Source organism: Streptopelia decaocto (assembly GCF_964273445.1).
Source record: "Streptopelia decaocto genome assembly, chromosome: 1".
Lineage (NCBI taxonomy): Eukaryota > Metazoa > Chordata > Aves > Columbiformes > Columbidae > Streptopelia > Streptopelia decaocto.
The window spans coordinates 145553978-145567400 of record NC_138663.1 but is presented as its reverse complement, the minus strand read 5'-3'; the positions used below and the strand labels follow the sequence as shown (position 1 = coordinate 145567400).

Below are 13423 nucleotides of genomic sequence, written 5' to 3'. Positions count from 1 at the left end.
CCATAGCCAGAAAGATAGAGTCCCTGACAAGAGAGAAACCATCAAACAGAACATTTCAGGCATTATCAGGAATATAAAAGATTGATCTTTCAATTTTAGAAAGAGTTGCCTAATAAATAAAGTGATCTAAGCAGCAGACACTGGGCTGCACCAAGCTTTGGGTAGGTAATCCCCCTGATCCCAACAATCTGGTGAGTAGGAGAGCACAGGGAATGCTCTGTCATGGGATCTAAAGAAGTGCTATGCAGGGATCTGTCAGCCAGAGCAGAGCTCGGCTTCCCCAGCTGTGTCCAGAGCAGCAGTGGTGGAACTCTGGAGCCCTCACACAGCTACTCTTGCAGACATAGCAGCAACCCCTGGTGCTCCTGTCTCTGAACAGGTGGAATCATCCAGGGGGCTTGTTAGGTCCATCACTAGATGGACCAAGGCCTTCATAAGCACACAGACAGATTTGGAGAGATGTTCTGAAATCAATAACCTGCCCTCAGGATTGAGAAGGCTGGCATGATTAATAATTACATATGAGAAGTATGATTCATAGATTATACCGTACCTTTCTTCAGTTTCACTATTTTTATTTGTGTTCTATCATCAGCTTGCAACATGCAGGTGAAATTATGATGCATGTCCTCATCTGTTACTTTTTTAATCCGTAGTAGCCTTGTGACATAGAACTTGTTTCCCAGCCTGCAACAAGAAATGGTGTTAGGAGAACTATCTGCACAGAAACCTACAGCCAGCCAAGAGGCAGATTTTGATAAAAAAGTTCTAAAATAACCTCAGATTCTTTACTGAATTCACAGTTCACAAAGTGCAGGACATTATCACATACAAGTAAAAGTGCAATATTTTCAGGAAACCTACGGTAAGTTTTTGAACTCTTCTTCACATATTGAAGGTTCATTCTCAGGAATACCCAAGCATTTTGCTGGAAACGTTTGATTAATTAACCAGTAGAGGCTGGCATCTTCTTGCATATAATAACCTAAGAAACCTGTGCAATTGAGTATTTCTTCTTTACCTAAACAAAGCATAGCATGAAAAGATCTAGTCAGAAGTAGCATTCATGTTCACAGTGCAGTAAAACATCATTTATTCAGGCAACATATCCCACAGGTTGTGCTCCCTTCTGGATTTCATAGCCCCTGCACAGTGTTTCATACGTGTTCCACCTGCACTGGTGGTGGCTTCAACAACCATGCACAGGCCCCACTTGTACCCTGTTGCAGAGTGACAATCATCCACAGCTTTCCTTCAGATAAACTCTGTCACAACCAGGAGAGATTAAATAGGCCAGAGCATTTCAGGCTTTAGAGAGCTAAAAGGAGTTCGACTTGATGATCCTTTTGACTCCTTTCCAAGTTAAGACATTATATGATTCTATTATATGAACTAAACTGTGTGCTGCAGGCAGAGAACAGGAGAGGACAACGTACCACCAGTGCCCCAGGGCCAGGTAAAAGTAAGTCACTGGTAAGAGGAATTAAAACCAATTGATTATAATAGCTGAAGTGTACACTATTGCTTAAAGGAAAAACAAAACCTGTTAGAGCCCCTGCTGCAGTCTCACAGAATAGATTCTCATCCCAGCTTCACACCTGAAAATCAGTATAATCCTGAATGCGAGAATAAATCACTTAGCCAGTCAGCTACTTTGTACCCTTTCAGAGCACTAATTTGAAGTGACAGGAACCACCCCTTAGAAACTGGTTAATTATAAGAAAGGGCAGAAGTAAAATGACAACTGTATGCTTGGGAGAATAAAGGCAGGAGGCTGCAGCTCTGCAGTGTGAGATTTGATGATTTGCAAGGCATTTTATTTTAAACATTGTCATGAGAAGCTTGACCTGATGTTAGCTGCAACTTTACAACACCATCCCTAGGCTATGCTAAGGAACACATCCATATTGCCCTTTATTAAGCCACAAAAGCTGCATGTTAGTTCTTGTTCAGGTCACCATACACAAATGCTTTCCAGCAAGCCAGGCCTGCCCAGGAATTCTCTAAGAGCACATGTTATAGGCTGCCTTCTCAAGGTTTATTAGAACTGATGATTCAAGTGGAACTGCTCAAGAACCTTTAAAGCAGGATCCAGCTGAAAATCTGCTCACCTTAGATTCTGACCTTAGAAATCCAAATCACAGTAGTACAGACTGGAACACAGACAGCTGTTTTCAGGGAAATGCTACAGAACACCATCTAAGCAATGACAGGTTTGAAAGGCCATCCAAATTTCCCTTGAGTCCCCACCATGGCATCTGTCTCATCACTTCGCCAGATAGTTCAATGACCTTATGAAATTGTCTCATCAAGGCAGACAAGAGATGGAAGACAGATGATTCTTCATAATTTAATGCTGAACCCTATTACTTTCTAAGGGTTGAGACAAGTGCAGTAAGGAGGAAGAACTGTGCAAGAAGGGTGTACTGGGAGTCATCATTGGATTGGGGTAATGCCACTGGAAAAAGGACCTACCTACCAAACAGTATTTGTAGGAAGGAAGGAGGTCGTGGCTGAGCAAATGAGGTACACATATGAGCAATGGAGGAGGTAAATAGGAGTTTTCATACTTGGAAAGGAAGGACTGGGTAACCAGATGGGAGAAACCCTCAGGTACGGGAAGGGAAACAGGTAAATTTCTGGGGTTTTTTAAATTAATCAGAGCCTTAGTCACAAAATCCTGCATCCTGCCTGACACTGTATGAAGCTTGCAGGCCGTGTTATCTAACTACTACTCCTAGCTAGAAGCACAATCAAGCGTTTGGCTTTTGACAATATAACCAGTTATTTGCAGCAGTGGCAGATCTTCATTGTTGCATTACAAGGAGTGTCAGCCTCACACTTCTCATTTCCCTGCAGAATAACATCCTCAGCTGCATCAGGTATTAAGGGGATTATTCATTATTGCTGTTCACTGAAAAACTAGATGTCTTTCACACATCACTCTGTAGGATTTGCTATCTACAGAGTTTGCTGGTTTGTCATCATTACCACATTCTCTTGTTGGTCATAGCAGCAATCTCAGCTTCTGCCTCTGTAAAGGGGTAAATTTAGGTACTTGTATATCAATCATGGAATACACCAGGGAAAACATAACCAGGTGTGAAGATGCAGCAGATGCAGGAGGGTGCATAGACAGTTCTTAGTTTGATTACACTTAACCAGACTGTCAACCATAAAGTTATCAAAACAAAAAGCATGTACATGCAGTAGCTACCACAAAGATTCTTGTACTAATTTGATACCTATTTCTGTTTCAATTTCTTCATTGCGTCCGACTATCTCCAAAGTCACAGCCTCTGGTGCATCTAAAACACAAACAAGTATTGCTATTGAAGTAACAGCTTGCTTACATTCTACCACAAAAAAAAAAAAAGAAAAAAAAGAAAAAAAAAAAGACACATTTGCTTTATTTCTGAAACTCTGGCATTACTGAGTAGTTTAAAACACAGTATGTCCTGTTGAATTTTTTTCACATGTACATATATACTGTGCACAATTTACAATGGTTAGAAAGGCTCTTTCCCTGAACTCTTAGTAAGTTTGTACGACTTACTTATAGCAGCTAATTTAAAAAAAAAAAAAAAAAAAAAGAAAAAAAAAAACTGCAGGGAAAACATACTAAATACATTTTCCAAAATTAGTAATATGTCACATAAACTTCTTCTGTTGCTTTTTTTTATTTTTGAAATTACTGCCAAATAGTTCAGATTCCCCAATTTGATCGCCCTTGTATGTATTTATCAAATGAGAATTGTAATTAAAAATATCCGTAGTATGGAGAACCAAAAAGCATGCTTGAAAATTATAGAAAGCTTTCTTACCTTCTTCCACTACCAACTTAATTGTACTTGTGCTGTGGTATATCTTTCCTTCATGATGGATTAAAATCTTACAGGTATATATCCCAGAGTGTTGTACTGTTAAGGTTTTAAAATCCAGTTCCCGCTCTGTTTCATTTTCATAGTTCTTACAGTCCTGCATCAATATAGACAGAAAATACTATTCTGTAGTAAACATATATTTAAAACCTTATGGAAGATAAAAATTAATTTTGAAATGAAGTGTCACCATCACTCTTTCACTGCCTCAATGATATTTATCGGCCTCAAAAGAGGTGGGGACCCTATTTTCAGTGTGGGCACTTAAATATAACATTTGAACATTTAACGCATTAGAAGTTGAGAACACTGCAATTCTAATTAAGTATCTGAGTATAAAAATATTGTATCAGGAATCTAAAGGCAATCGTGTTTTTTTCCAAAATGATGGGTTGGGTCTGTAGACTAAAAGTGCTTGTGGATAAAAGTTGTCTAGACAACTTTCAGGTTAAAATAAGATGCCCCGACAATAACGAAAGTGACCATCTCAGAGGGTGAAAAGAGTTGGACTCACATTGGCTTACTCTCCCTATCCCCCAAAACTAACTCTGGTTTGTTGTTACTTTTTTTTTTTTTAATTCATGGCACATGCCAAGATAAATGTCCTATGAAAACCCACCAATATTTGGTTCTGGTCTGAATTACCTTAAATTAAGAAGGGAAGTGATCATTGCTGGAAATTGTCCAGAGAATGGGCATTTACTGGATGTGTATGCTTACTACCAGGCTCTTATACAAAAAGGAATATGTGACTATCCCTGTTTTATCTCAGCTTAACGTGTGATAGGAAGACTTCAGAAATTTTCACCCAGTCAACCACTGAAGGATATTTAGGCACAGGGACAGCTGCTTCATCTGTCTCACACAGTATTAGGCATTAAAATATTAAGCGTCGGTATACTCAGCTTAGCCATGAGAGAGGTCAGTCTGGGGTATGGTCCTTTACTAAGGGAAACACATCCACCTATGGCCCTGTCCATCAATGGTCCCATCCTCCCAGGTCCTGAAGCACAAGGAAGCAGGACTGGGGCTCATTCTGCCTGACAGAATCCAGATGCCCATACTTAAGCTGTCAAAATCCTTTCCTGAAACTGATTCAACACAAGAGTATCTGTTACTTCAACCAGGACACCTGAGAGGAATACAGAGCACTGGTCAAGATGATATATAGGGCCAGAGTGGAAGAAACCTGTTCAGGGTGCTTCATCCAATGGCTGAGTACATCACCTAACAGTTATTAGGTTGGTGCAAAATGAATTGTGGTTTTTGCCTTGTTGAAATTTGCCGTTTGATATTGGAATACATTCTTAAATAAATGTGGTTATGTCACACATTCCAATGCTTTTTTCTCGCTTTATGTTTTTTTGCTACTGACTTATTACTTTATGTTTATTTTATATTTATTTTAGACTGTGGAAATTATGTTAGACAAAAAGCAAATTTAAGCAATTTTCTTATTCAAGTTCAAAATGGGTCATAAAGCAGCAGAGAAAACTCACAACATCAACAACGCATTTGGCCCAGGAACTGCTAAAGAACATACAGCACAGTGGTGGTTCAAGAAGTTTCTATAGCAAATTATTTGAGTGACACTGTTTCACTAATTACCTTGTACCATGTTATGCTGTCATTTTCATTGACAGACAAATCACTGCATTTCAGTGAATAACCAGTTCCAGCATTTTTAGTTTCTGTGGTTAAATGATTTCTGTTGAAACAGCTGCTTTTATTTCTTTCAAGTACATTCAAGGTCCACTTTTGAATTGTGAAATTTTGTTTTCCATTGCTATGAAAAAAAATAGTAAAATCAGTTGTAGAAGCTTTTTAAAGGAATCTAACTCAGTGAGTCGTGCAACAAAACACAAAGAAAGTCTCTAACGTAACTGTTAAGTAAAAAGTACATCTACAGTGACCTAATTATTTATATTCCCCTTCATTACTTTTCCACCCAAAAGTATATGTTATTTCTCATGACAAAATAGATTATCTAAACTAAATCATCTATCATAAAACAGTTGACAATAGTTCTATCTATAAAATATGACACTATATACTATAATGTCCAGAACAAGAATGCAACAATCTGTGGCATCATGTATAGATACAAGTGAGTATAAAAGAGTTTTAAGACCTTCAATAAGCTAGTGATTTTGCAGGTTTAATCTCCTATACATTGCTAATGTTTAAAGCAGTAACTGAAAAATATAACTGTAAAATATGTCAAAGATAAGATGGGAAACTCTGCTATTGTTCACAAAACAGTATTATTCATTGTTGTATCCTGTGCAGTCACTGATATTTTGGAAATATTTCTGAATCATGCAAGTCTCATGAACTACAGAATCACTTATGGACTCAAGCATGTCTGCAAAATAAGGCATTTTGGAAAGGATACATTTCTTTGTCTTTTGGTCTGCTCTGATCAGAGATACACAGTAGCTGGCCAAACCAGGTTGACTGGAAGAGCCAGGTACTACCTCTTCTAAAGCAGAGTCATCATGTCCCATGCAGCATTTATAAAAGATCAGGTGAATATGCTCCAAAAATGCTTCTTTTGAATACTTAGGAGCTGACCATTCTCATTCAGATATCTATAATGCTCTATCATAATATTCCTCTAAAGAATCACATTATAGGTGTGAGTAATTTCATTGCTAGATACATCCAAATACATGACTACCAAGGGAGAAGAAGCTGGAGGACTTCTGGCTTAAGACTGGTAAAGGTAGCCTGATTTTGACAAAGTTAGGGCTTAAGAGAAAGTCATATGCTGCTATATGTTAATGGGTAAAATTTCTCAGTTATTGCATAAAGCCCTCTTTTTTTACTGAACAAGTAGAGTCTGACAAAGTAAAAGTAGCAATCGCAGAGTATTTCCCTTCTGTGTCAGTCATATCTTCATAATTATGTTTGAATCTTTCTTTCTGTCTCCAAGAACAGGAAAAGAAACCACTCCCAGGAAAACTGAAACTGGTAAAATTCATTTTGATGGGAAGGGCTAAGGGGACAAAGCAGTTGAAAAGGAGAAGCAAGCCTGATGAGCATATCAGCTTAAATGCTATTCATGACTGACATGCCTTTTACTGTTTACAAGACTCAGAAGAACTATTAGGACTTCATTTATATAATGAATTTAGACGAGGTTTTAGGTTGGGGTTTCTTTCCATTTGAAGTTCCCCAAGCAGAAGTATTTATGTATTTTGTTCAACCTCTTTGCATTGTAGCCATTTTTCAGCCCACGCAGGTGCTCCTTGTTCTCCTTACTCACTTGAGATATTCTTTACTCATAAATTGCAATTGGCTAACTAAATCAAAACATACTGGTTTGGTTCCACGATCAGTTAACTGTGGTGTCATAAACAGGAAAAATGTTATCAAAACTTCCCCATCAGAGATGTACTCATATGGGTATTCATGGTGGGTGGAGTCCATCTCACCTATTCTTCAACATCATACTTACTCATTTGAATCAGAGCTACTAATCACAGTCAGCAGTGGGACCACAACCAATAGTCACCGTTTTAGAGTGCAGTTTACATGACCTATTTTATGTGTTCAGTTTAGGACAAGGTAACCTCTGCCCCAGAAAGCCCTCTCTCCCCCCGGCAATAAAGGTACCTAACATAAGTATCTTAGATGTAGACAGAAACATTAGATCCAATTAATTCCACTGATTCTGTGTGCTTCTTTAGATCATCACACTAGTGTCTGAATACTGCTGGAGAAGCAATTATGCAATTAGCCATAAAATACATATTATTTTATTATCTAGATTCAGCAAATGGAAGAAAAAGATCAATAAAGCCACATGTTCTCCTCAGCACTGTCACTCCAAAAAGGCTTTCTTCTGTGATCATATTTGGTGAAATCACTTCAACAAACATGAGAATTTCACCTGAAGTGGGTAATGATATTCCATCTAATGAGCCAAAGTCTAGAAAGGAGCAGGTCCCTGGAAGGTGACAAAACCACACCTGTGAAAACTAAGATTAATTTGGCTTACACAATTTCTAGCTGCCTGCCATATACATGATTTTCAGGAAAAAAAAAAAAAAAAGTACATTAAATTACACTGTTTAAACTGCTAGTGTCTGAGCTGTTATATTTCTACCCTGCCTTTCATTTGCTGAGACTTTTTAATGGTAATTTTTGAGGAACAAAGCCACTCGTGGCTTAATAGCCTTTCAATTTCCCCCCTTCCCTCCCTCCAAACCCACCAAGAAGGAAAAAAAAATAGCTTGGCTGTGGAGAGGTTACATGGAAGTGAAAGCCCTTAGAGAATATCAACCAAGTTTACTGGATACGTAACCAATTCTAAGCCATCCGTTAGCTATTTCATTGCAACAAGCCGGTCGTATCTCAACATTTCAATTTACAGGAAGAAACTGACACTCTGCTTTCCAAATTCCAGTATGAACTCTAAATGTGTGTGTGTTCCCACTGCTTTCAGCTGCTCTAAACACTTTGGAAAAGTGAGCAGTATTAGCATCTTAAGACATATCGTGTTTATCACGGATCTCTGTATTTTCATTTTCTTCAGGAACCTTTGAGTTCTCTCAGTTTCAAAGTAACAAACACAGAGCACCCAAATGACCTGCTTTCTTGTAATCTGGTTTTTCATTTGATAACCACAGGATACAAGTAAAGAAAAAAACCCACACAAATTAGAAATCCTGCCAAAGGTGTGACATGGTTTTTCTGCTTAACACTCCCATTGCAAGTGGATATGAAAGTCTTTGTTTTCAAGAAATGTTGCTGCAGATGGAGACACTCAGGCTTAAGTGTGATGTTTATTCCTGAATGTATATCCTAAGTCTACTATACTAACAAACACACACGAACACATCAACACAAACATACATATGCTTTAGCTATCTATGTTATGTGCCTTCATTCTGATCCTAACAAAAAAATTAGTATCTGTATGGACCCAAAAGATACTTTGGGGAAAAAAAAAAAAAAAAGGTCATTTCAGACTTGTCAAAATATATTATTCTAGTTAAGAAACCTTTTTTTTTTCCAAAATATAAATGCTTTCTTTCAAAACTGAGTTTTAAAATGTAGTCGCATAATGTAGTCTTAGAAAATGAAACAAAAAAGCAGAAAATCAAAACTCTTACTTCCAAATGAATGCTTTGATGCACACAAAACCTTCTGTCTGAGTTTCTTGCTTAAGCAAATCAGCAAATCGAGACATTTCACAAAGGATTCAGACATTTTTGTGTTTTCCAACAGATACTTATTTTAACAAATTTCATCCTAGTAGTTTTACTTAAGGTCCTTTCTTGTCATCTCCTTCTTCTATACATTAGGCTGTATCCATCAGTTTTGAAGTTTACATTTTTTTCATATTCATCTTACAGAGTTGTTGTAATTTACTGTGGATTTACTGTCATTAGTCCAAGTCCTTAAAATAAATAATCACAAAACTGCAAGGATTGTGAATTAAAGTGGCGTTATCACAGCTTTCCTCTCTTTTGTCCTTTATTTTAGACTTCTTACAACAACCTCCTTCAGTAGCCTGGCAATTCAGGTGTGCTCTACACCTATCCTTCCCCATGCCAAAAAGCATGCATTTTATAGCCTGGTTAGGTGCTGGCAGTAGAGCGAGTTATTAGATTTAATAGCTTTTTAGCACTATATTTAGTGAAGTGACCATATAGACAACTGATCAAGGCCATCAATAAGACTAGAATTTAAAGCCTAATTCAGACTAGACATGAAAAGTAAAGGTCCATGACAACAACCAAGCCTATGTCAGGTATTATCTAATGTTAACACATTCTGTTTGCACAGAAACCAGAGTTCAGCTATGCCTGTCTCTGTTTGTTACTTTATATACAATTAGACCACTTGGCTGCCTCCTAGCATGAGACCCACTCAACACAGTAGGAAGAACAAGTCTGGTGGAGAAGACAAGCAAATGTTTCCTTTCACTTGGCAGTGGACGGAAGGGTTACCCAGCATTCATTTTGCTTAGGTAATTAATCACAAGCCAGCAGAAATGCTACCTGCCTTATCAAAAGGTTTACAGAACTTTTTAAAAGCTGCAACTGCCTATAGCTATCTGTAAATATTATAGGTCTGCCTGTATGGTTATTGCGAAATGATACGGAAAATGACAGCAGAGTTAATGCAGTTCCCTGCACCTTCTTTTTGTGGATGCCAGTAGCCATACAAAGCAAGACAAAGGAATTAGCTTCTTCAGAGACAAGTGCGAAGGCAAGATATTCACCCACCGCTTGGGTACCCACCTGTGAGTGACAGAGTAACTCCCAGAGTCAGTGAGTTCAGCTGGCCAGAACTCCAGAAAATTCTTTTGGGAAACATTTCTGTGTGTTTGCTTTATCAGTTGCTGCTTTCCAGCGTTTTCTTTGTACCAGTTTATTGTGTATGCTTCTTCCTGAAAATGTTCTTGCCTTGACTCAAGATAACAGAGGAAAAAATATTCCCCTTCCAGTACATCAATGGAGGTACGAAGCGGACACAGCTTCTCTTCAGAGAAAGTCAAGAAAAAGATACATTAGGGAACCAAGTGCTCCTTTCAGAAAATTACATTAGCTTGACATTAAAGTGATTTGCTGTGCCACTGGTCTTTTATAAAGTGAGTTTCCTTTAGCAGAGTAGTTTGGCAGTATGTATTATTCCAGTAATATTTATTTCAGTCTAAAAATACAGTTTTCCAAGTCTTTATTCTACCTCACCCAAGAAAAACAGAAGGAAAAGGAGCATGAAAAACCTCACATTTCCCTAAGATTCTTTCATGTGGGTCCAAGAGTGTCAAAATCAAACGGACACAAATGGCAGAATCTGGCCTCACTTTACAGTAAAGAAGTGGCCACAAGTGGAAGGGAAAAGGATAAATTTTTACATATGGTTTGACTTGTCAAATATGGCTAATCCTCAGAACTGGTCAGGTACCATATAAGTAGAGATACTATAGATTAAAATCCGCATTTCCTTATCTTCTGAATTAAAACTAAGTGATTATATGGTTATATTTCTTAAAAAAAAAAAAAAATCAGATCTCTTTAGAAAAGGTGCCTTGGAATGAGATTATTTGTGTAAAATTTAGTCTCAAAGTCTGCTTTTCCAATCAAATTTCCCAAATGTACCTTTGCTTACAGAAGTCATAAAAACTACAGACAAGTGGCCATGGTCTAGCATTAATAGTCAGGCATAAAATAAGCCTTTGGTCTCTATTCCTCCTGAGGTTCTCAGAGATTATTATTGTTTAGCAACAATTGTGACCACACTTCTGAATGGCACAAAAAGCAGCAGATTCATTCTGTTCCTTCCTGTGGCTCTTCATACAGCCATGCTCCCATACAACATCATCAGGTGTTTCCAGGTAGCATTTCTGCTCTTTTTACTTCATAATTTGGGTATTTCGAATCAAATTTCCCAAGTCTGGAGCTGGGCTGAAATTGCCAAAACTTTTAATATTATTGTTTTTGTTTAGCTGCAAAACACAACATTTCCCCACTGTAAGCAACTGTCAAGAAGGTGTCACATATTCAGCAAATATTTTGAAGCTTCTACTGTTGAAATGAGGAATTATACTTACCAGTAGCACATTGAATTATAAAGATGGAAAAAAAAATCATCAGAGTCATTTTCTTGAGTTACTTCTCACTTTTTTTCCAAAAAAATGAAACTGAAGTTTCAAGTTCTTGCTTGTACTGAAAGCTTAAGAAAAACAGATTCAAAATTCATCACAAGTGCAGTGAAACAGATTCCTTTGAGCATGTGAGCAGTGTAACTATTGCCTGGCACTGAAGAGGGTTTTCCAAATGGAAAGTTAGACAATGTTATCATAACAACTATTTTCATACATCACATAATGTATCTTGATTTTTCTTGAAATGTTTATTTTAAATTCAGAAAGCACTGCAGAGTTTCCTTCCCCCATTTTCTTGTTCACTAGATGTATTTCACATTTCTAATTAAACTAACAATCTTATAGAAGTTCTCAAACTTAGATCCCAAGCCAGTAGATGACTACCATGGGATATTACAGTGCTTTTTTTCTCCATAGAGTATAAATTTTGCAAGACTGAACCTTATAGAAACAGCTAATAAAAACCTCCCTTGCCTCCAATGAGAACAGCACAATGTTGATATATTTGATATCTCGATGGCTAATTTTGAGCCTGTTGGGGAACAAGGTCTACAATTTTGTCATACACTTGTCTATGGAACCAATAAGCAGCAGCTGAGAGTACTAGCATTTCCACTGAGGGGGAGAAGATGAAGCAACTCATATTCAATTGCTTTATCTTCAGTCCACTATGTTTTCAAACGTAAAGGGAAAACAGCACTAAATAATACCAGCGTGGAGTATCTTCTCTGAGTTCCTCACAACAGTGGGTTAACTGGAAACCAAAGGCAGAGCCAATCCTAAGACTATGCCTCAGTTTTGCTTACAAATAGACAGATTAGGTGCATAGTAAGCTCAGATCAAACTCTGCAGCCAAGACAGACAACCTGGCTTAGTCACTGACCCAAACATGCATTGACAAATGGGACACACACAGACGAGACGTATTTCACAGAGAGGTGCCAAAAGTAATTGCCTTAGCAATTCTATTTGGTTAGTTTTATTACCTAAACTTCTTGCAATCTGAGAAAGTATATACTTACTGTTGTAAGAGACTACCCTGAGATTTACAGTCAGAAAATTCCCATGATGTAAAGCAGCCAGAGGCAGGAGGCTACTGCATTTCCAGCAGTATTCCAGAATGGCATCAAAATGTGTAGCTGCTCTCCCTCTCTTATCATCCTCCCTAGTTCATTACAAGTATTTCATCATCCCATGAATCACTGTAAAGAAATGAAAGAACTGTTTCACATCCCCTTTTTCAGATTGACTGGTAGGCAGATCCCAATTTAGAAAGCAGCTAAAAGAAGCTGGATGCTGAGTACTGCAGCAAGTAACTTTAAAGGGTCATATAGTAAACTTGTCAGATCTGTTTTCAGTTCCCTTGTACATACCGAGATTCAAACTGCTACACTTTATAAGGAAAGAAGGGCCTCTCTCTTTATTTTCATTTCTTGATTTTACTTTTCATTTTTCACCCTACCACATCCAGAAGTAATACAGTTGTTGCAGACTATGAAACTATGATCCACTACATCAAGATAAAATCATTTATCACCAGATTTTTAATTCTAAATCACATTCTTTGTTGGCATGTCACATCAGCATATAGTGGAAGTTTTAATGAATGCGGAGCAGAACCCTTCATTTTTTTAACAGAGATTAAAGAATACAGTATAATGCAAGATACTTCGTGATTACCAGGTTTGAGATTAGTGGCTACTATTATCAAGAAAAACACATGTCCCTAATCTTACTATCACACTGCTGTTGAGTCTGGTCAATTTGTATCAAATTGTTCCACTCCAGGCTAACAGTATTTACATTTGAGTCAAATGGTTTGCATAGTCTTTGATGAAACATTAGGAGTACTGGCTGGGGGAAGAAAAAAAAAAAAAGTTTTGGGAAATTATATAAAGAGGTTCTTCAAGGAACAAAACAA

The 13423-nt window shown here is 37.6% G+C and overlaps 1 protein-coding gene across 6 annotated transcripts in view; it reads right to left on the bottom strand.

The window, feature by feature from the left end:
• LOC309444812 (interleukin-18 receptor 1-like) overlaps positions 1-13423 on the bottom strand; it is a 41880-nt gene that overhangs the window by 26502 nt on the left and 1955 nt on the right. For 5 of the 6 annotated variants that reach the window (XM_082062940.1, XM_082062942.1, XM_082062943.1 and 2 more), the window contains exons 3-10: positions 12525-12704; positions 11449-11570; positions 10136-10376; positions 5490-5667; positions 3825-3978; positions 3246-3308; positions 865-1021; positions 554-687 (exon numbers count right to left, since the gene is read on the bottom strand). In XM_082062940.1, the coding sequence (XP_081919066.1) occupies positions 554-687; positions 865-1021; positions 3246-3308; positions 3825-3978; positions 5490-5667; positions 10136-10376; positions 11449-11497 (976 nt within the window). In that variant the 5' untranslated portion in view covers positions 11498-11570; positions 12525-12704. Of the gene's footprint in view, positions 1-553; positions 688-864; positions 1022-3245; positions 3309-3824; positions 3979-5489; positions 5668-10135; positions 10377-11448; positions 11571-12524; positions 12733-13423 lie in introns of those variants that run through there. The other variant, XM_082062941.1, reaches the window with a different exon arrangement.